General features: G+C 45.3%; 4 protein-coding genes and 1 long non-coding RNA gene across 6 annotated transcripts; 2 read left to right on the top strand and 3 right to left on the bottom strand.

Moving 5' to 3' along the window:
* Window positions 1-357: 357 nt before the first annotated feature.
* On the top strand, window positions 358-6,103 carry LOC4331822 (serine/threonine-protein kinase RIPK). Its single transcript, XM_015775390.3, has 5 exons — window positions 358-828; window positions 2,216-2,351; window positions 3,564-3,700; window positions 4,695-4,818; window positions 5,297-6,103. Exons 1-5 carry the CDS (start codon window positions 406-408, stop codon window positions 5,752-5,754), a joined length of 1,278 nt encoding a protein of 425 aa, XP_015630876.1. The 5' UTR covers window positions 358-405; the 3' UTR covers window positions 5,755-6,103.
* A 2,293-nt stretch (window positions 6,104-8,396) lies between these two features.
* LOC4331823 (protein LURP-one-related 6) lies at window positions 8,397-9,663 on the bottom strand. The gene is made up of 3 exons (XM_015775391.3): window positions 9,226-9,663; window positions 8,880-9,122; window positions 8,397-8,766 (listed from the first exon to the last, which is right to left on the bottom strand). Exons 1-3 carry the CDS (start codon window positions 9,457-9,459, stop codon window positions 8,635-8,637), a joined length of 609 nt encoding a protein of 202 aa, XP_015630877.1. The 5' UTR covers window positions 9,460-9,663; the 3' UTR covers window positions 8,397-8,634.
* Window positions 9,664-14,130: 4,467 nt separating this feature from the next.
* On the top strand, window positions 14,131-20,512 carry LOC4331824 (probable lipoxygenase 6). 2 transcript variants are annotated; one of them, NM_001402056.1, is made up of 9 exons: window positions 14,131-14,702; window positions 15,548-15,834; window positions 16,525-16,762; window positions 17,659-17,982; window positions 18,100-18,185; window positions 18,310-18,417; window positions 18,501-18,805; window positions 18,919-19,185; window positions 19,295-20,512. In NM_001402056.1, exons 1-9 carry the CDS (start codon window positions 14,330-14,332, stop codon window positions 20,061-20,063), a joined length of 2,757 nt encoding a protein of 918 aa, NP_001388985.1. In that variant the 5' UTR covers window positions 14,131-14,329; the 3' UTR covers window positions 20,064-20,512. The 2 variants fall into 2 exon arrangements, with proteins under 2 accessions (NP_001388985.1, NP_001388986.1); NM_001402057.1 differs by lacking the exon at window positions 16,525-16,762.
* On the bottom strand, window positions 14,648-15,548 carry LOC107280435 (uncharacterized). The gene is made up of 3 exons (XR_001544563.2): window positions 15,246-15,548; window positions 14,895-14,931; window positions 14,648-14,786 (listed from the first exon to the last, which is right to left on the bottom strand). It is a non-coding gene; the product is annotated as an uncharacterized lncRNA (long non-coding RNA).
* Window positions 20,513-21,255: 743 nt separating the features above from the next.
* On the bottom strand, window positions 21,256-23,461 carry LOC4331825 (cation/calcium exchanger 4). Its single transcript, XM_015776692.3, has one exon. It carries the CDS (start codon window positions 23,280-23,282, stop codon window positions 21,363-21,365), a length of 1,920 nt encoding a protein of 639 aa, XP_015632178.1. The 5' UTR covers window positions 23,283-23,461; the 3' UTR covers window positions 21,256-21,362.
* Window positions 23,462-23,481: the final 20 nt, after the last annotated feature.

Consider the following 23,481-nt stretch of genomic DNA (forward strand, 5'->3'; position numbering starts at 1 on the left):
GGCACCCTCGCCGCGTACCTCCCGTTGCAACTGACGGCGCGGATCGGAGCGTCCGTCGAAACCCCCGTTTCCGCCGGCGGAATTTCACGCATTTCCCCGTGTCAAAATGGTCCGCCAAGTCAAAAGCCCAAGCTAGCCCCCTCTCCATCCACACACCCCCAAACCAAAATTAACCAAACCCCCGCGCCGTTAACCCTCTGAGCTTGTGATGAATTAACGATCGTGACCGATCAAGTGAGCGATTAATAATAACCCAGCGGCACACAATTAAGCAATGCAAGAAGCCGTCGTCGTTAACACCGGCGGCCGGTGGGCACCAACCCGTATTTATATACACTTCTATCCGGCCAAAGCAGCGGGCGCGGCCGGGTAACCCAACCACACACGCACGACACGAAGAACGCCATGGCGAAGCAGGCGTGGAGCTCGCTGTTCGGGTGCTTCACCTCGCACCACGACGGCGGCGGCAAGAGGAAGAAAGGCGGCGGCGGCGGGAAGAAGGCGAAGAAGAAGGTGGCGGCGGCGGCGAGCCAGAAGCAGCGGAAGCTGCAGAGCCGGCTGTCGTTCTCCGACCTGTCGTTCGGAGGGATGGTGTCGCCGGAGGACCTGTCGCTGTCGCTGGCCGGGTCGAACCTCCACGTCTTCACCATCGCCGAGCTCCGCGCCGTCACCAGGGACTTCTCCATGACCAACTTCATCGGCGAGGGCGGCTTCGGCCCTGTCTACAAGGGCTACGTCGACGACAAGCTCAAGCCCGGCCTCCGCGCGCAGCCCGTCGCCGTCAAGCTCCTCGACCTCGAGGGCACACAGGGACACAACGAGTGGCTGGTAAGTACGACACTTAATCACTAGTAGCTGCTTAATTACGCCTCGCTAAAATTTAATTATAAACTACTCCACTGCTTGCTAGCTCCATCGGCTCAGTTCATTACTTGCACGGTTGCACCTGTACGTGACCTCACATTATTACTAGCTGGCATGCCTTGACACTCCAATTAGGCGGTTATTGTTGGTAACTAAATTAATACAGAACACCACTTTGCAAAAAGTACGAAACTGATCATAATGATCAGTTTGATGAATAGTGTGGTTCTTTACCTGCTATACGCATGACGGCATGAGATTATTGCTGCTATCTAGTACCTCTAGTTGATGAGACTTGCTTACTTGTTCAAAGTTAGTTGAGCTGTTCTAGTAATAAGGTTTGAGTTAATTAGCTGGGAATTTAAACCATGATAGGACTTCAGATAAAATTAATTAATTAACCTATATGTACATGTTACATAAGTTCAGGAAAGTATATACCCAGCGTAATTAGCATTATTAACTTGGCCTTGCTACGGTGGGTACAAATTAAAGTATATATTCTGAAATGTCAGGGGAAAGAATTCAGAAAATGATTACATATTTTCTATAAGAAAAGAAAACTTGGTTTTCTGTTGAAATATAAAATAAATTGCTTGTATTTCCTCACTAGCTTAAGTTTCAACATGGAAATAGAGCCAAAGGTCTCGAATTCAAATCTTGCCAGCTGGTGCGTAATTAAATTAAAATTGCATCCACTTTTATTCTATCCTATAGGCTTGATGAGGCCCGCATGAGAGGATATTAGAATATGTAATTACTTGTTTTTCTTTATTAGCTTAATTAAACTTTTGGGTTAAATTGATCGGTGTATGCAACCGAGCTGAACTTTATTTTGCAGTATCTATTGCTTTTTTTTGTTTAAAATGGTTAATTAGTATTCCTTAAAAAAGGTTAATTAGTATTGTGATACTGTATTTGTTTATGAGTACGTACCTGCTCTATTCTTTCTACTATATTTTTTCTCAATATTCCAAACCACTAGTCTTTTCTTATATTAAAATGGTTAATTGGTATTGTAATACTGTATTAGTTTATGAATACGTACCTGCTCGATTATTTTTACTATTCTTTTTCTCAATATTCCAAATCACTAGTCTTTTCTTAGAAGTAGAAGTTTTCTTGGTTGACGTGTTACACATACTGAACTCCATTCGAGAAAGTTTCAGAAGTTTGCTGCTAGATAGTAGATACCATGGAACAATAATTCAATAGAACAGTGCTGCTTGCTTAGCTGAAATGCTTCCTTATTTTATTTTTCTCCCAGTTAAAAGCAATCAAATGAGAAAAAAAAATGTCTGGACTTGACTGACAAGTCTGCAAATGCATACATGGCCCGATGATTATGCAGACTGAAGTCATCTTTCTGGGGCAACTGAGGCATCCTCACCTCGTCAAACTGATCGGCTACTGCTACGAGGATGAACACAGACTTCTCGTTTACGAGTTCATGACGAGGGGCAGCTTGGAGAAGCATCTCTTCAAAAGTAAGCTTGAAAAAAAATACTAATATTTTGTTATTGTTTCCTATATTATGCTAGCTTTCTGCTACTCTGAATATACAAGAAATTTGGTGCAAGCCTCAGTTGTTTTCTGACAAATTAGCAGAAGTAATTAAGAATAAAAGCGTAACTGAGATTAGAGAGAATTGAAACGATTTACATATATATCAACGGTATAAGTATATATTATAGCAGAGTGACAATCTTGCAGGCAACAAGAAAGAGATATTCGTAAAACATTGCTATCACTCTGCTTTTTCCTCGCTGCATCATTAAGCTAAAAAGGATTCGACAGAATCTCTAGGCTGAACATCGGTTGAAATGGACGGCGCGATTTTACCAACTCGCTGGCATAAACTTTTCTGCAAATTGGTGGCGCGGCTAAGCTCGATTGATCGAGTAGCTTTTCTTGCTCTACACCCTTCAATATGTTTCTCCAGTTTTTCCTGATGGTTCAAACTGCCTTTTTAGACCTTTGTTGTGACGTCCATTTTTGCGTTACATCATATCTCACTCTCTGTATGGAGTCATTTTCTCTTAACCACTTTGATATAATTCACACCTGCAACTTGCTTTTGTTCTCCTCTTTGTCTGTCTCTTGTACAGTCCTACTGTCATGTCTTCATTGTCAATTTGCCTCTGCATAGTGAAGAGGAAACAGCGCAGATTTGATGTATAATCATGAGTATGGTAGGGGTAGGACACCTTCACCACTCGTTGTCTACTATGGTTTTTTCACATTAGTACTTGCGTCAAAGTAGTAGACAACCCCTAATATGTGATTTGGATCAACCTCACAAGTCAAAATTCGTGGCTTGTGTTATCGGTAACCACATGATCTAGTCACCTCGATCTATCAATTACTACTGGTTTAAGAGACATAGTAGCACAATATGCTTCATGTTTTATTAATGAAGCAAGGTAGCCCTGAAAACTGAAAAATCACGTGTGAGGGAGTACAGTGATTAAACTGTTGCAAATTAATTAAGAGATAGCAACGTTTCAGCAAAGTTTTTTTTAAGTAAATCCGATGTCATTAGTTTCATGTAGTCAGTCTACTGTCATGGACATGCAGATGCATGCTGACCAAAATGTACATTTCTCTTCTTAATTCAAGCTCCATATGTGCATACTATTATTAGTTCAACTTAATCGTCTTATCTGATTACATATCGTACTTACACACCAAATGTGCAGAGTACGCAGCGTCGTTGCCATGGTCAACACGGTTGAAGATCGCCATAGGTGCCGCGAAAGGGTTGGCCTTTCTCCATGAAGCCGAGAAGCCGGTCATCTACCGAGACTTCAAGACCTCCAACATCTTGCTAGACTCGGTACGTCCTTGACCTTAATTACGTTACCATCGTGGCATCGTATATGTGTTCTTCACCTACTTCCCCAAAAGATTGACCTGCTTGTCATTTGATCTCTAATAAGGTTATTAGTAGTCAGAAAAGTTATATTCTTTTAGATAATAGTCAGAATACATGCATCATGCATGCATGGTTTGGTTGCTTGTACGTTCTTAATTAGTTTCCAGTATGAAACTGTCGTGATGCCAAATGCCAAGTACTAAACAACAAATCTTGACTACTACTCGATCGCCTATGTATACTGAACTAAGAATTGGTCAGGTTTCAGACTTTCAGTTTCAACTATAGCAGCGCTCCCGTTTTGTCATCAATGCGTTAACGTGACAAAGGCCGCGAATTTAGTTCTAAATTTTTTCTTCAAACTTCCAATTTTTTATTACATCAAAAGTTTTCTACACACACAAACTTTTAACTTTTCCGTCATATCGTTTTAATTTCAACCAAAGGCCGTGTTTAGTTCCTGAAAAAAGTTGAAAGTTTGAGGAAAGTTGGGAATTAAAAAAAAAAGTTGAAAATTTATGTGTGTAGGAAAATTTTTGATATAATGTGATGTGATGGAAAGTTGAAGGTTTAGGGTAGTTGGGGGTAAACTAAACACGGTCAAACTTCTAATTTTAGCGTGAACTAAACACACCCAAAGAAAGAGCAGGGTGGTATGACTATTTCTCCGTGGAGAAAAAAAACTGAAAAAAAAAGGTAAAACATGGAGTGATTCATCAGTTTAAACTAAATTATTACGCGCGTGATAAACAGAGTTGTTGGAGTTGGGTGCATGGTGATATTTCCCTCTGAACAATAATCCCTAGCAGGCTAGCACTACTGCTAGTGCATTTGCTTTGGTTACGCTATTATTTCTCCATCAACTGAATCCTGCAGTTGCAGCAGAAAGGTTTTCTTACACAAGTACAATTCTGTAGCAATCTTAATTTTGTTTTCGTTGCTGAATTGTCCGTAGGACTTCAAAGCCAAGCTCTCAGATTTCGGGCTAGCGAAGGACGGGCCAGAGGATGACGAGACGCATGTCTCGACACGTGTCATGGGCACACAGGGATACGCTGCACCAGAGTACATCATGACAGGTTTGACAGCAGAAAAAACTGCAACCTTTTACCCCATCCTAAATAAACAATATAATATAAAATGTGATATATCCTATTCAGATTTGTAATACTAAATCTGTCACATTTCTCTTTTTCTAAAAAAAATTTTGAAATATATGGAGTAAGGGTGAGTTTGAGGAGAGGGGGATAGAGAAGATTGGGAAGATACGTAAAACGAGGTGAGCTATTAGCGTATGATTAATTGATTATTAATTATTTTAAATTTTAAAAATGGATTAATATGATTTTTTAAAGCAACTTTCCTATAAAAAATTTTTACAAAAAATACACCGTTTAGTAGTTTAGGAAGCGTGCGCATAGAATACGATGTCCCTTTCTCACCCAATCCATCCCCTAGAACGAACGCACCCTAAGTTTTACTCCGACAATCTGATCGATGGTTTGTCAGTAGATTAAAAGCAATATAATTATGGTCTTGTTATCAAATTATTTTTAGGGCATCTGACGGCGAAGAGCGACGTGTACGGCTTCGGCGTGGTGCTGCTGGAGCTGCTGTCGGGGAGGAAGTCGGTGGACAAGAGCCGGCCGGCGCGGGAGCAGAACCTGGTGGAGTGGGCCCGGCCGTACCTGACCGACGCGCGGCGGCTGGGCCGCGTCATGGACCGCAACCTCGCCGGCCAGTACCCGGCCAAGGCGGCGCAGAAGGCCGCCGCGCTGGCGCACCGCTGCGTCAGCCTCAACCCCAAGTCCCGCCCCCACATGTCCGCCGTCGTCGAGGCGCTCGAGCCGCTCCTCGCCCTCGACGACGACTGCCTCGTCGGCACCTTCGTCTACGTCGCGCCGCCCGACGACGTCGCCGCCAACGGCGACGGCAGCAGCAAGAGGCGAGCCGGCCGGAGGAGGTCTGACGGCGCCGCGGCGGCGGCGGCGGCCGATGGTGTGCAGCGGGAATGACTCGGTTTTGCTTGCGTTTGTCTGTACTCGTCGAGCTACGTGCTGATCAAGCGATGCCGGTAAATTAATCCGGATCAGTGAGTTGGCTCGTGGGTAAAAAATGATTGTGGATTTGAAGCATGTTATTATTTGTCTTAGGCTTGAATAGCAGAATAGGATTAGAGCGTGTAAATACGAGCATGTCAGACGTACATGAGCAAATTGAGCATGTAAACAGTTTGACAAAATATGGATGGTTTATCACTTCTCATGTTGGGAGGTTTCTCTAGTATCTTCCCAGCGCCGTGAAATATCTCTGTTGATAGACACTGTATGCTGTACGCGAGTATGTTATTACTGTTTGCTGAAAGACTGTAGGTTTTCTCCGTGTGCACTGTATTTAAATTTTGAGAAGCTGCAAGGATTTAGTAATGGTAATGTTGGTGGTGTACGGTGTGGGAATGCAATACAACTGTAACAATTGGACAGGGAGAACGGAATGATTCCGGATTCAGGATTTCTGATGTCAGGCAGCTACCATATGGGCCAAATATATGTTGGGCCAAGAGAGGAGATCACAGAGATAGGCCCAAAACCTCTTTGTAGCCCACAAGGACACACTCCTGGCTAGTCGCCGGCAATTGGACCAACCGCACCACGTTCCGATGTGCCGGTGTAACATGTACCGCGTACGTAATAACAGATGCTAAGCAGCAAAGGCGTAATCGAGCCCAGAGATTTCCCCTAATCTACCTTAGGTTCATCGCCTGTCATTCCAGAAGCACCAGCCGAGCGCCGCCGCGGCGGCCACGTCCACCAGCCATACGCCCAACGCGGCGAACGCCACCTGGCCGCGCCCCATCAGCTGTAAATACGCCACCGCGGCGGTGTGCAGGAGCACGGGCGCGGCCACCAGGCAAGCGAGCGTGCCCCTGTGCATGTCCTCGACGAGGCACGGCCGCAGCATCAGGCGCATGTACAGCGAGAACGGCGCGAGGAAGAAGAGCACCCCGACGCCGGCGCTGGACAGCGCCGTCGTCGTCGCCGGGACGAACATCGCCTGCGCCGCCGCCGCGCAGAGCCCAATTACCACGGAGACGCACAGCAGGACGGTCACCGTGGTCCTCAGCTTCCGTATCTGCTCGCTGCTGGTGAGCTCCTCCCAGCGGAGCCAGATCGCCTCGTCATCCCACCATGGCGACGGCTGATCCGGTGACGACCGTCTCGCCGCCGCCGCCGCCACCGTGAGGCCAGCTTCGACGTCGTCGTCGTTGTCGTCTTTATTGTTGCTTACCATCTTCTCGCCGTTTTTAGTTTCTCCCTGCAGACTCCCGCGATTCGACGCGACGCCGTACGTCGCCGCGCGCGCGCGTATATATCGCGCATCCGACTATCCGACTACGGCTTGCACTCCGTAACATATCCGACTGCGGCTTGCACTCCGTAACGTGTCGCACCAGGATACGGACACACTTTCAAGTTGTAGGCTTGTAGTTGTAGCGCACGTATACATATGTCATAGCCGAATAATCGACTGCGAGGTTGACCCAAACAACGGAAAAACGATGGAACAACGCTGGGACGAGCGCCCGCGGCGGACGTTGGCGGAGATCGTCCGCGGCCGCGCCGCGGGGCGCAGGTCGGCGATCCGCTTCGCCATGGCGGTCTCCGCGGCGTGCGCGGCCGTCGCCGGCGCGACGGTGGCGTGCCTGCCCGGCGCGCCCGCGGGCGCCGCGTTCGGGCTCGGCCTCGCGGGGCTCCTCTTCCTGCTGCCGTTCTCGTCGCTCTACGTCCCCATGCTGCGGCCGCCGGTGGACATGTCCAGGCCCTTCCTGAGCTTCACGATCGGCACCGCGCTCGCGCTCGCCGCGGCCTACCTCGCCCTGCTGCTTCTCGCCGCGACCGACAAGATGCTCGGCGCCGACGCCGTCACCGGCTTCTTGTGGGGGGCCGACCTCACCGGCGCGGCGAGCCTTGGATGGTTTGTCTTGACCACGAAAGACACTACTAGGTCTTATATCATTCGTGAGGAAAGACTGGAGGTGGTCAAAATTGGCTAACCGTGCAACTGATCTATTGCATTTTTCACTCCATTGGACATTGTTACTAGTTAAGCAAAAGCAAATTTGCCTTTCATGAAGATTTGTTTGATGAAGTATGTGTTATTACTACTTCTTTCTGATTACATCGAATTATCATTTTTTTCCAATTACATTAAAATATACAGAAAACCTAGACAACGATATCCCGTTGGAACGAGATACCCTTCTATAAGACAGTACCTATACCTGTTTATAGCACCAGCTGCATGGTACCCGATACCTGTAATACTTGTTATCCGGTATCTGTGATATCTAGGACCTGATACTTGTGTAAGAGAATAGTTAATATGCCTATCCCGTTGCAATTGGATCCCGTTTTGTAGCAGCCCTCTAAAATATAATATACGTGCACACACCATTACACGCGTACACATCCACGAGTGTACACGCAGCAGCAAAAATATGGGCCGGAATGCTGGGCCTGAGCCTTCAAAAACTGGGCCGGACCATACTGTAAACCTGCTTGGAACACAAATGAATTCTGCAAACTAGGAATGGTCTATTTCTAGCAGAGTATGGAAAACTTTGTGTTTCCACATGGAGAATTCATACAGATATTTGTTTTACAAATAGAAGTTTTCATCTATCAGTAAGGTCTGCAAACTAAGTTACATAGATGTTATTTGTATTTAATTAAGTAAACTTCTCACCAAACCAATTTACAATATTTACAACATATTGTGTGCTGCTAGTGTATCAACAAAAAGTTAAAATAAGTTATCTAGCAGCATGATTAATAACGAACTAACGCAATTGAAACAAATTTGCTAGTTAATACATTCTTATCCAATGATTGCTATTAACACCTTGTCGATTCCCCATGGATGTTGTCAAGAATGGCAATTACACCAACCACAAACGCCTGGTCATAACCTGGCTGCACCACCACATGGTAGAAGTCCTTACCAGCCAGCATCCCTTTCACTCCAATCTAGTGAAATAAAATACAACAAATGCTTGTAAACATTTTTTACCATATGATATAATTCCATTCCTGATCAAGTTCATTTCAACTCCATTGCCATGACCGAAGAGTTTCATTACCTGTGCTACGACATGGCCTGCTCGGCTCCTGACAGTGCAAGCTCTCTGAGAAAATGACCCGATCACCTCATAATCCCAGTGCCTCTTTCTTCCCTTTGGCTCAACAGCGACCCTGACATCGCCGTTCATGCAGAGCACCGGCTTAGGATCTTGAAAGCTGAAAACCAGCTTGCTGGGTTCACCATAGTCCATGAGATATCCCTTCCACCAATTGTTAATGCTCAACACTTGAACAACTCCTCCCTGAAAAATCAAAAGTTGATCAAGCATGCAGTGTTCTGAACATCATGGCATCTACTCAGATTGAAAACATTTCAGGTGAAGTCTAATCTTGAGTTGGTTTCACCTTCTTGTGGATGAAGAGGATGGCAGTGCCATCACCGTCCCTGACGATCAGCTGGCCGCTAGCACCGATGATCCCGCAGCCGTCGACGCTGAAGACGACCCTCTGATCACGGTCGGTGACGACGAACCCGCCGCCGTTCACCGTGGGAGGGCGGCGGCGCACCATCAGCACGGCTTGCGAGCTGCTGCAGAAGATCTTGCTAACAACCGGCGTCAGAGCTGCGTACGCACCCATCTGATACGGTAGCTCTTTCAGTTCTTGGAGCTACGAATACTAGTTGTGATCAACGATGAATTGTTTTTACAATGTAGCTTCTGCTAATGCAGGAAAGGAATAAATAGGGTCATTTGAGTGTACGTGTGTCGCATGACTCATCTGTGCACGGATGATGCATCTGCCTAACCATGGTCTATTGTGAGTTTGTGAGCCAAGCGATTTGGATGAAGTTGCAGAGCTGAAGCAACGTATGGCAAACGACCTGGTGATTTGGTCATGGAAAAGTATGGCAAGTGTACAGGAGGAGCTCATAAAGAATCTTTGAATTCGATTGCTTTGGGCCACCGAACTGCTTTATCATCATCGGATTAAGTGTTTACATTCAATTCATGAAGGTTTATGCCTGATTAAGAGCACAATTATGCTCCAGTCAGGTCGCTTTAATTTTGATGAACGACAGATGGCAACGCTAAGTAGGAAACTTGGCAGGTTTTGGAGATAATCAGATAAACCGACCTGAGCTTATCCTTGTCACAAGTGGTAGCTAATCATGTAATCGTGAGAGTATCCAGCCAGCTTTTAATCCTGATTTCCTTTTTCCGGCTCTAAACATGGTCATGAATCTTCAGCGCTAAGCAAAAACTCACATGTCACAGTCACCTAAGCAAACTCTCATAGTTTCATTCACATACTATGAATTTTTATTTATATATTTATTTTTTATAAAAATACAAAAAATATATATTTGAAATTTGTTTTTAAAAATTATATAAATACACTCCTAGTTCTCTTTGCGAGGGTGTCTTTTAAAAATCGTTGTTCTAGAGGATGAGAAGGGGCCTAAATGTATTTTTTTATTTGTATAGACACTTTCTGCTGGTTTTAATTACTATAAAAACTAGTAACGCTTATTCGACACTTTAAATAATTTTAAATGAAAAGGTGATAAAGACATGAAGTTTATCTCTATTGGAGATCGTTTGAAATGTAGATATGGGATTTTATGAAAGTAGATTTTAGATTTTTTTTTAACGGATGTTTGGATTCTTAAACAATCTTAAATGAAAAGGTTGTGAACTACAATCCTCGAGCTCTATAATTTGATTTCATCCAACTTCATATGACATAGTAAATTCCATGTGTACCCTTTAAAACTCACTCAAGCTGTGTTCGGAATCATATGTACCTAGCATGCACAGCGCGCACGGACAACGGAGCAGTCCATTAGCGCGTAATTAATTAAGTATTAACTATTTTTTTTTAAAGATGGATCAATATGATTTTTTTAAGCAACTTTCGTATAGAAACTTTTTACAAAAAATGCACCGTTTAGCAGTTTGAAAAACATGCGCGCGGAATACGATGGAGAGGGGTTGGAACTCATGGTTCCAAACACAGCCTCAATCCCTTTCATATCCCTGAAATTTACTCGATCATTTCTATACCCCTGAAATTTCAACTTGATCTCTTCCATGCCATTGCCGTTACATTTTCCTTCATTTGAATTGTTTGGTTGCAAATGTTTTTTATGCCCTTGATGATTTAGGTTTGAATATAAGCTTAAAAAACGATTGAAAATTTTGTTTGAGTGCACAATATGTGCATTTTATAAAACTAATAAGACTAAATAATTAGTACAGAAATATTTGACATAAAACAAATGTAATAATTTCAAATCTTTATTTGAATTTTTAATAGGACAATGAATTTTTTTCTATAAAGAACATTCATTAAAAAAAATATCATGAGCATATTGGTAATTCTATCTTTTTATGAATGCTCCTTATTTTTTTTAATTTTTTTTAAAATAAAATAAATACATATTTTTTATTTCATTATCGAAAAGTAAATTGTCATAAATAATGTATCGCACAACAAACTCATAACTATAATAGTCTCATGTAGTAAACTTTTTCATTTTCAATAATGTAATTCATAAATTTCTATGTTCATCCAAAGGTAAAATGGTCATTTTTATAGAAATTAGACGGTCAACTAACTGTCAATTGACAGGAGGGGCATGAAAGAGATCAAAATCAAATTTTGGGGGTAAAAAATAGGGGCATAGAAGGGATCAGCTAAAATTTCAAGTGTATACGAGGGATTTTCTCTATGACATATTTGTAATTAAAAAAATACAAAGTTGACAAGTTATACGGGAAAATTTGCATTTAAGCCTCTTCTCATCCTCCTAGAGAGCGATTTTTTTTTAAAAAAATAAATATCATCTTCCCGGTATTTTAAAACAAATATATATTTCTGTAACTTATTTAATTAATAAATATATAAACAAAAAATTCCACCTACTCTCATGTCACAAGTAGTACAAAAAGCAATCAAATTCTCAAGCCCATGGGCTATAGCTTCAACTCCAAAGGCCTCAAGACTGACGAGCTACTGCCATATGGGCTGGGCTTTTCAGGTGGCCGGCTCGCATTCGCGGCTGGAGAACAGTCAGGTCAAACGAGCTTGGTGCAACCGTGCAACACACAACATGTATTATACCAGATTTTTTTTATCGTTTCAAAGTTTTACAAAAATATACTCCTCCCGTCCTATAGGAGGAGTATATTTCTATAAAAATTTAAAATAATAATTTATTAAATCTTATAAATAAATAAATAAAATTCTACCACACCACAAGTCCACTACACCAGCTACAACTTTCTCCTATTACAAGTGCTGGTGGACATGGATTGGATTTTGATGCCTGTCCGAGATGGCACCGACAGACACCCGCTCCAATCAGTCCCCCCTCTGATCACTTTCTCCCTTTTTTTTTCATCAACTCCATGATCGATCCGTCCATTTTGCCCACGTCGTGTTCGTGCATGCGACGGTACGAATAATATATCGCTCTCCTCCTTTGCTGGCTAATGAATGATTTGAGGTCACTGATAAATCGCACATCATGTGTACAGTGGCTTAGCCAAATGATCCATCGCGCTGGCTGAACTGAGCCACAAAAATTAACGGCAGGACGAGTTGAGTTTGGATTGTAATTGTTGTTGCAGGTGAATGGTTACAGTTGAAGAAGAAGCCAGCGTCATGGGGCTCTTGAATTGTGATAGGAGTAGCTTACCAAAACGAAGAATCATCGAGCCCTTAAACACCCTTTTTTTTTTCGGGAAAGAGAGAAATTGAACACTTTGAAAGTCTCACCTCGTGAACAATATGTAACACGCAGCAACGTTTCTTGGAAGGTGGCAATGGTGTATGGGTGAATCGCATCGATTCTTCTCTCGTCATACCACTTACATCATAAAAGAACATTTCCTTTTTGACAAAAAAAGGGTAATCTATCCATCCCAAAATAAATTTATTTTCACTCATTTCACGCATACCTATACAGGAAAAAAAAGAATACTCTCACTTTATTAAATGTTAATGCAATTATTTCTCACTTTATATACTTCGACTTAAATGATTACTAAAAATACGTTTAATTTAGGACAAACTGAAGAAGCAAAAAATAAATTTATTACGGGACAAATGAAGAAAAAACACTAAATTAGTGGAGTGATTATAGTATTATGCACAGAGCAGTGACGAACACTGCACTTCTGACAAATATACCCTTTTTAGAGCTCAACAGCAAACAATGAAAACAAAAGGGAACTTGCCGGAATATAAGTTCACCAACCCTTTTGCTCCACGCTATAAGAGTACCCGCAATGGTAAAGTAAGGTGCTATCTATAAAACATGTACATCTCAGCAATAGACTCGATTAATAGTAAACCACCTTAATAGTATGTCTACATTGGTATCTATAGCTCTCTCATGCATTGCCTCGTTTTTCTCTATAGACTATCTCTAAGTTAGTAGATAGTTTTGCTCTCTCTCTTCATTTAATACATTCCAAGTAGGAAAATATGCTGACATAGATCTCTTGTAGAGAGCCTATAGATAACCATTGTGGGTGCCCTAATTCGCCCTTTTTTTCTGACATTTAACACTAATAAATGATATAACTACCCTAAGACCAGATCTAAGAAAATACAATATCCTAAGACTTCTCTGAAACTTCGGCTGAACAGAAACCATGGGCAGGTTCAAGTTCAACTATCATGGTCAGTCACAGGCACGTGGGTTATTGTACATTTCGCCGTACATAATGCCAACTCATAAACACTTAGAAATCGTCTCTCCTAAGATCTATGTGAAGAGTTTCTAAGAACTGTAGTTTTTCATGGAGAAAAATCCAAGGGTCTTTCAGCCATTTGCACAAGGTGGTGGGCTAGCTGATCTAGGTTTAAAGTCTCTCACATTCTACTTATTTGATAGATCATTTCTTAATATTTACGTTATTTTAACTGTAGCTTCTCATATAATCTCTAGTTTCTCAAACTGTTTAGATTGTTATCTAAATTCTGAAAATTTGTAGTTGTAGAATATAGAAAATAAACTAGAAATTGAAAGCTGAAATTTTCAGTTTTTCTAAACTCTTAAAAACTAACTACCAATTAGTAAATTATTGTAATCTTCTAACTCCCGGACAGGGTCCTAGTCTCGTGCCGCCCTGCACAAAGACAAACAAAAATTCTTGAGAAACCCAAGTGTTTCAGTCATCCGGTCAGCCAGCGAAACCATCCAAAACTTCCTTGTAAAAACGCCCATGTCGCCCATGACTTCCACCCATAGCACGAGCTGACTGCAAAATATAAAAATCCGGCAACACTGACACAGCCACAAGACGCGACACCTCCCCTGAATGAATGAATGAATCCTACTAGGCCAGCACTGCTGCTGCCTGCTGCTCCCAACTCGACGACGCCAACCACCTCGCCTCGCTTAGCTCCCACCTAAACAGTAAGAGCACACAGCCCAAACCGGCGGGAGATCCGAAGCGCAGCCAAGAACGCATCACTGTCCTCTTCGTCTTCGTGCATGGAGTTGACCGGCCTGACGCGGGCGGCGGCGGCGGCCACCGTGACGCCGCCGGCGCCGCGCCGGGGATGGGGCGAGCTCCGGTTCGCGCCGCTGCTGCCCGGCGAGCGGCATGGGAGGAGGAAGGTGGTGGTGGCGGCCATCAGCGAGGAGGTGCCGCGGCTGGCGGCGTCGCCGTCGTCGGGGATCAAGGGCGGCGGGGCCGGGGAGAGGCGGCCGGCGCCGGAGAAGGTGGCGCTGCGGGCGGCGCTGACGGTGCGGCGGAAGCAGAAGGAGGACATCAAGGAGGCGGTGGCCGGACACCTCGACGCGCTCTGGGACATGGTCGGCCGGAATGTCGTGCTCGAGCTCATCAGCACCAAGATCCACCCAAGTAAGAAGAATCAAGCAAAGCACTCCATTTTCTTGGGAGTAAGCTTTTAAGCTAGCACCTCGCCGAGTTGACTTCAAATCTCACCTTTATTCGAGCTGTTTATTTTAGTTCTTCTTTTTTTGGATAAAGTTTAAGCTTGTTTTGATCGTTTTTCTACTTTACTGGGAGCTGGAAATGCAAAGTTGCTAGTACCTTTTTTTGGCTTCAGCTCCGTTTGCTCCTCATGGTCCTGGGTAGGTAGCAGATGGCAGTCAGGGGATTCTGATTAGATGCAGATGATCACCAGATCTTTATAATTTATAATGGAGTTAGTATAATGAGAGCATGGAGATGGAGAGCATGTGTCCGTTGCATTAGGATATTCACACTGCATTTTTTTCCAACTACCTTTTCATGCTTACAAAAGAGTATCCAAGCAATTGGAGCTACTCTATATACTTTTTAAACACTGACATCTTTCAGAAAACTAGAAAAATCCCAAGATTTGCAAGTTGGAGAAAGGAAATAAATGGAATGGTTATTTTAACAGAGCTTTCTTTCTACCTTTAAATCCAAAGCGCCCACCGGAATCTTCAGAGTACTTCAATGCAGAGCCTCCCCTTTTCATGATCACATCAGAATTTTTTGCCCCTTTAGAAAAAAAAAAGCATCAGAATATTTCGTGACTAAATGGATCATAACTGTGCACGCAAGTAAATATCTTTCCCTTGTCTCCATGATCCGCGAAAGTTCTTGTCCCTTTCTTGTCAATTTTTACATGTCTCCAAATTTGACTTGCCTTGCCAACTTTCCCAGCTCTGACTGAGTTGTTGCTGCTGCTGATGATGATGATGAATCTTTCACAGGGACCAAGAAGCCGATGCAGAGTGGCCGTGTGTCCATCAAGGACTGGTGCCAGAAGAGGGGAGCCAAGGGCGACCACGTCGTGTACACGGCCGAGTTCACGGTGGACGCCGACTTCGGCGAGCCGGGCGCCATCGCCGTGGCCAACCGGCACAACAGGGAGTTCTTCCTGGAGAGCATCGTCGTCGAGGGCGGCGGCCTGCCGTGCGGGCCTGTGCACTTCGCCTGCAACTCCTGGGTGCAGTCCACCAGAGAGCTGCCAACAAAGAGGGTGTTCTTCAGCAACAAGGTACTCTGAACATTCCGTTCAATTATTTTTCTTTGGTCCAAGGAAAAAAAAAAACGTGTTTTGAGGCTGTGATATTATCATGGCTAGGTGATCCTTACAGTAGTCATGTTCCAGTTAATAGTGATATTAGTCACTAAGCTGGTTGTGCATCATTGTCTGTGATGGTGATTGGGGAAAGAAGGCCATTAACTACAAAACGAGGTGGCAGGCCAGCCTAAAGGCATGATTTTTAGAGTTACTGCTAGTGTGTCATTGTCAAAAACCCGATTATTTGGCATGATTTTTATTGAGTTATGTCATGTCCAAATGTTGTTTAATTTCTCAGCTTTTAGATGGGTCATAGGCCTGTCAGTAGAACGTATCTATGGCCTGTCCGAGAACGATCTTTTGGCACTAGGTTAAATGAACTGAGTGGGGCACCAATGCCTTATGCATCTTCATGTGTATAATGCGGTGTGGTTTTTCCAGCACTTTCAAACAGGACTGTCAATTCTTTACATTTTGCTCCAAAGGAAGTCAAGACAACTATAAAAGAATTTAGGTTAGGTTGTGATCCCACTTGGCTGTTTTTTGGCCTTCAAATGGTGACTTGATTTCTTTGATGAGAAAGTGATAACAATTCTAAAAAAAATATTCACTTGAAGATTACGTAATTCAGATTTCTGATAATATATGAATGGTCTCATGCAGCCATATTTACCTTCTGAAACACCTCCCGGGCTTAGAGAACTAAGGGAGAAGGAACTTAAAGACCTAAGAGGAGATGGCACAGGTGTTCGGAAATTATCTGACAGAATATATGATTATGCCACATACAATGATTTGGGAAATCCAGATAAGGGGAAGGAATTCATCAGGCCGATCCTTGGAGGAGAGAAGATACCTTACCCACGGCGTTGCCGGACTGGTCGCCCGCCAACGGATACCAGTAAGTTCTGTTTGCACACGATCCTTAGCGGATTATAGAGAAGGGAATTGGGTAAAAGGCAGAAAGGTGCGTGTTATTTTCCAACTATAACTAGCACGAAGCTTGTGCATGTCCAATTCCATTTTGATCAAAGACCAGGTCACTTTCAGATGTGATAGCTTGCCCCTTCAATAAACAATCCTTCACCACGTGGTTTGATTCCTTGATGGTGCCAGGATTTGACAAAAGAATATGTAACTTTTAACTTCTGAATAACGCTTGACTTTATGCAAGACCTAGAAGTCATATCTATCCATAAGCAGGCAAAAATCTATGGCGTACACTCCAATGGGGAAAAAATACCGAGAATTGCCTAATTGAAACAGAAAAGAGCAGCTCAAGAGTATCAGATTAGGATCATGGCAATTTCTTCTGGGTGAAGAGTCTTGTCAGGTACTGAGTATTGCCAATAGTTAGGCTGAAAGTATATGACATATATGCCCATTAACAACCGGGACCAATAGAACTATAGACCTTATGGATGGCCTTTTCTATATTGTTTAGTCTTTGGAATGGTGTTCTTGGACTCTAGCCACAGTACCGAATACAAACTGGCCATGCAAGTCCTAGTGAATATTAAACTAATCAATATAATTTGACATTATCCCTAGCAATTATTAGACTCTCAGGACTCCCTGTAGGATTGTTGCTGTAATGTGTTTCTGGATTACTCGGAACAAGTTTTTTTTTTTTTACGAGGGTTCTAAGTGGTTAATTATTACTTCTATTTGTGTCATCAACCATGCACTTCACTATAAAGTTTAAAGTGGTCCAACGAATGCTTCCAGATAAATTTTGGAATTTCACCTAATCAAACAGTTAAAATGTAGAATTAACTTTATGCTTTACCTGTGTAGACATGCTAGCAGAGAGCAGAGTAGAGAAGCCGCATCCAATATATGTTCCCCGCGATGAGGCATTTGAGGAGCTGAAGCAGGGTGCCTTCTCATCAGGGAGGCTCCGGGCAGTACTTCACACATTGATCCCATCGCTGATTGCATCCATCTCAGCTGAGACCCACAATTTCCAAGGCTTCCACCACATCGACAACCTCTATAAGGAGGGCCTCAGGCTGAAGCTGGGCCTGCAAGAACACCTATTCCAGAAGATACCACTTGTTCAGAAGATTCAAGAGTCGAGCGAAGGGATGCTTCGTTACGACACTCCTAGCATTCTTTCTAGTAAGCAATGATCATTAATTCGTTTTTTACCTCAAGCTGATTTGCCAGCAGAAAAAGTTTCTTCGAATTCAAGAACCCTTAAGAATCACCACTAACAATGTCTCCCTCATTCTGCAGAGGACAAGTTTGCATGGCTCCGTGACGATGAGTTTGCTAGGCAGGCTGTTGCAGGAATAAACCCAGTTAACATTGAGCGGCTGCAGGTAATAAGATGAAATCATGATCCTCAGCTCAGTCACAGAAATTTGTTTTTAATGTTGATCAACATCTGTAATCCATAACCTGATTTTTGGTAAAAACTTAACTGAGATAATTGCCTGGAAATAGGTTTTCCCACCAGTGAGCAAGCTGGATCCTGCAATCTATGGACCACCAGAATCATCAATTACTGAAACACACATAGCTGGACATCTCAACGGACTCACAGTACAACAGGTACCATCATTTTGATGAGGTCTTAAATCATGTCCAGTAGTGTCCCCATGGTTATTCTTTCTGATCACATGTCACAATTGAAGGCAATGGACGAAGCAAAGCTGTTCATAGTGGACTACCATGACGCATACCTGCCATTCTTGGACCGGATCAATGCGATAGATGGACGGAAAGCATATGCGACCCGAACAATCTTCTTCCTGACAGAAGCTGGCACACTGAAACCGATCGCTATCGAGCTTAGTCTTCCTCCAGCCAAGCCAGGGGAGCCTCGGCCAAGCAAGGTCCTGACGCCTCCCTATGATGCTACCTCGAATTGGCTCTGGATGCTTGCCAAGGCCCATGTCAGCTCCAACGATGCTGGTGTCCATCAGCTGGTCAATCACTGGTAAAAAAAAAAAAGAACAAACATGCCATAATGTTGTCACTGCTGCCTTGACAAGAACACCAAATTGTCAGGTAACTTCTGAACATTGTGACTAACCGGGTCCTCTCTTTCAGGCTTAGGACGCATGCAACAATGGAGCCGTTCATCCTGGCGGCGCACCGGCATATGAGCGCAATGCACCCCATCTTCAAGCTCCTGCACCCGCACATGCGGTACACGCTCGAGATCAACGCGCTTGCACGGCAGAGCCTCATCAACGCCGACGGAGTGATCGAGTCCTGCTTCACCCCCGGCCCTGTCTCCGGCGAGATCAGCGCTGCTTACTACCGTAACCACTGGCGGTTCGACCTGGAGGGCCTCCCTTCCGACCTCATCCGCAGGCAATGCCCTCTCCTCCCCATCACCATCCATCATCTGATTCTGAACAAACGACGAAGCTTTTGTACTTTCATGGTCACTGACATTGCCTGATTCGTCTGCAATTCTCAGGGGAGTTGCTGTGGAGGACGCGACGCAGCCCCATGGCGTCAGGCTTCTCATCGAGGACTACCCATACGCGAATGATGGGCTCCTGCTCTGGTCGGCAATTCGAAGCTGGGTGGAGTCCTACGTGCAGCTCTACTACCCGGACGCCGGGACGGTGCAGTGCGATCTTGAGCTGCAGGGGTGGTACCACGAGTCGATCCATGTCGGGCACGGCGACCTCCGGCACGCGCCGTGGTGGCCGCCGCTCTCCACGCCGGTGGACCTGGCGTCCATCCTGACGACGCTGGTCTGGCTCGCGTCGGCGCAGCACGCGGCGCTCAACTTCGGGCAGTACCCGCTGGGCGGGTACGTCCCGAACCGGCCGCCGCTGATACGGCGGCTGCTGCCGGACCTGGAGCGCGACGCGGCGGAGTACGCCGCGTTCCTCGCCGACCCGCACCGCTTCTTCCTGAACGCGATGCCCGGGGTGCTGGAGGCGACCAAGTTCATGGCGGTGGTGGACACGCTGTCGACGCACTCGCCCGACGAGGAGTACCTCGGCGAGGGGCGGGACGAGGGCGGCGTGCCGTGGACGGCGGACGAGGCGGCCGTGGCGGCGCACGGCATGTTCGCGGCCGATGTGCGACGCGCCGAGGAGACCATCGAGAGGCGGAACGCCGACCACGGCCGGAAGAACCGGTGCGGCGCCGGGGTGCTGCCGTACGAACTGCTGGCGCCCAGCTCGCCGCCGGGGGTCACCTGCCGCGGCGTGCCCAACAGCATCTCCATCTGATCTGGCGACATTGCCGATCCATTCATTCCTCTTTGTGTTCTGGATCAATAATTTTAGTAAAATGAATATGAAATAGGAGTATTAATCAGTATCCGTACCCAAACGAAACCAAACCCTCCGCTTCTCCACCGCTCCAGTGCCGCAGCCCTCGCCGGAGTTCGGTGACTGGGGGCCTCCGAACTCCGGGACCTGCAGACGACGACATCCTACGCAGCCTTGTCCCTGCCTCTGCTCACCGGCGACGATCACCTCGCGCCCATTCAGGGACCATGTTAGAAAACAACAGTGTTGTGGTGACAGACTTCTCAGATGATGATAGCAATTGTGAATGTTCTGTAAAAAAGGAAGAAGATTGTGAGAGTGTAAGAACGAGAGCAAAATGGGCTTTTCAGCATCTATTCAGTTTGCAATGTTGAGGTGAAGGCAATGCCTTACTGATCTTGCAATTATGCTCTGCGCCACTGAACTTTGCTTGCTCATAGTCATACCTCGTAGTTGCTGAACATCTCAAGGCGTCACGGCGTCGAAATCGTTTGCAACACCTGCAGGTTGTTTGGAGATCTTACCGCATTTGACGGCTCCATTGTTTGGCTTATAATGGTATATTTGTAAACAATAAGTAATTTGTGAATAAAATTTTTTATATATGTATTCTTAGCGACCTAAAAGTAAAGGTTGAAAAATAAACTTCGATTAAAAAAGGTCAAAATCACCTTCAAATTATAGGTTGAAAGTTTAAATTTTGACTGATAAGCATAAGCGAAAAGATGAGGCCTGAAAATGTGAAACATGGCAAAGACCTGCTGATAAGAATAGAGTGAGCTTGCACGGGTACAAGTTCAGAAACGACCTGAAGATCAATATTTCCTTCAGAAAGGCCTTTCCCTTGTCAAGTAGGAACAGGTGCCAAGCCAGAAATGCCCTGCCTTTTAAGACTGAACTCTAGAAGCAGTTTCCACTAAATGATGTGTTGAGACACTGCCTGCCTTGAAGACTTGAACTCTTGATAACAGGTTGCTAATTTTCTTCACAAAGTCCATCAATGTACAAAGTAAAGGGACACAAAAGTAGGGCTTATAGCATGAGAAAACTAAAAATTTAGTACTACACAGAAGATAAGCTACCTGAACAAAGATTACACACTGGAAAAGTGTCATATCAGCGCATTCACAACTTGTAACACCCAACAACAGATAAGAACACGTGTGATTCCATTTCATTTGTATAAAGACAGGCATGGATAGGCAATTTTATGCATATCAACATCTCTTCTTCTTTTTTTACAACAGGATTATGCAACTAACTCAAGCCAGGCAATGGCAATATCCCCATTGCATTGCTTACCCTAATAAAAAGAAAAACTGAGTAAAGGGCAATGAGACCAACTCCAAGTATCTTGTTAGGCTGCATGCCACCCCGTGGCAGCATAACAAGAGCCCAGATCAATCCACCAACGAGGAAGCTCATTGTGTAAATGAGAGAGCTGTCTTGAGGAAGAACATAAGAGTTTGGTGCTGTTGACCAAGCTCCAAGCAGCATCGATATTCCCAATCCAGCAAGTGTATTGAACATAGGTCCTGCGTAGCATCCAGACATGGCGATCTGCACACCATCTCCTCCATTCATTGCCAAGGCAACATTTGACATTAAGTCACCCATCGAATTACCCCATGCTAACACAGTTAACCCAAGAATTGAAGGATTGATCCCCAATATCACTCCAAAAGCAACTAAAAGTGCAACCAGTTCATTGGCAATGATGTAGAACCAGATAATGCTCATCACAAACCCTCCCAACACCCATGGGAATAAAAATCTCCGTGGAGGTCGTTCATGGTCAGTGAACATGAAAGCGAGAGAAGCAAGTGCCATCCCAGAAATACCAGCTATCACATATGCTGCTATGTGAGCCTTAGTGGATACCCCATCTTGACTGCTCCAAAGAAATGCCAGCAGAACAGGCGCCAAGCCAGCACTAGCAACAGCATATTCTTTCGACCACCGGTCTTCCTCAACTATTGGAATTGTCAACCTTCTTGGTATCGTCAAGGGGAGCTCCAAAAACAAGAACAGCTTGGAGAAGCTAACTGTGGAATTATCCACTTCTTCATCACTCCAACCCCATAGCGGCCTGGAACTGTCAGGTGAACCACCTCTGATCCCATGATTTGAGTAAATGGCCACATGAGAAGCCCACATCCACTGAGGCAAGGATGTGTTTATTTGAGCCACGTCACCATCTGATTCCTCCTCAAGAAGTGAACTGTACACGGACTCATCATCTTCTGTTCCTTGTGCAAAGATACTCCCTCTCACAGGCAGCAGTGGTGTGACCACATCAAACTTAAGCCTCCGTGCATGCTTCCTCAATACCTCATTTGCAGCCACCACAAACGCATAAACCACATAAATCGACACAAACATAATCGCTCCCCAAACGGTCACCTTCCCAACAATCAAAATAATCGACAGTGCTACTAGAGTCATCAGAAAGAACCCAACATCCCTCACAAAGCATCTTCTATCAATCTGCACATTCTTCTCCGCCACGCACAATGACACAGCTCCGACAACAACACAAGTCACAAAGACCGCTCCGCCCAACACACTGTTCAGCCCAACATCACCAGCGCCGGTCCCCATAAACGCGGCAATACTCGCAAACACATCAGGCGCGCCATTTCCAAAGGGGAGCAATGTCACTCCGGCCACGGTCGGCGGGAGCCGTAGCAGCGCGGACATCTTCTCAAGGCTGCAGCAGAAGTAATCCGCGGCCGTGTTCCCAAGCATGTAGAACAGAGCCGCTAGGCACACACCGAGCACCGCATAGCCGAGCACCCTGAACCTCTCGCACCGGCAGTAGAAGAAGCCCAAGTAGTCGACGAACCCGCCGGAGCTACACTGCGGGTGCGCCCGGAGGAACTCGCACTGGGACCCGAACCCCTCGTGCCGCGCTACCCCGGCGCACGCCACGGAGGGATCCACCGGCGGCTGCTCGCCGTTTAGCTCCCCGATCTCCGACAGGTTGGACGCGGGGCTGATAGGATCGGCATCGGAGAGGAATCTACGGTGCCCCGTATGCGAATCGAAGCTCAATACCCGTGGAGACCGCACCAAGCTCCCGCCGGAGCGGCTGTAGAGCAGGAAGAGGAACAGCACGAGGGAGGCGGCGGCGAGGGGCCGAATCCGGCGAGGATGCGGTCCCGCCGACGAGATCATCTCCGGCGAGGTCAGTGCCTAGGGTTTCCGGGGACGGGCATGCCGAATTTGGGGGTGGCAGCGAGTGATTCGGGCGGAGGGGAGGGGTTTCGTGGGGCGCGGGTCGTCGGGGTTAGGGTTTGCCTGCTCGGAGGATTGGAAGGTGCGGTTTGGGAATTGCGAGACGGAGTTGACGACTCGAGGAGGAAGGAGGCGAACG

Source organism: Oryza sativa, chromosome 3, assembly GCF_034140825.1.
Source record: "Oryza sativa Japonica Group chromosome 3, ASM3414082v1".
NCBI lineage: Eukaryota > Viridiplantae > Streptophyta > Magnoliopsida > Poales > Poaceae > Oryza > Oryza sativa.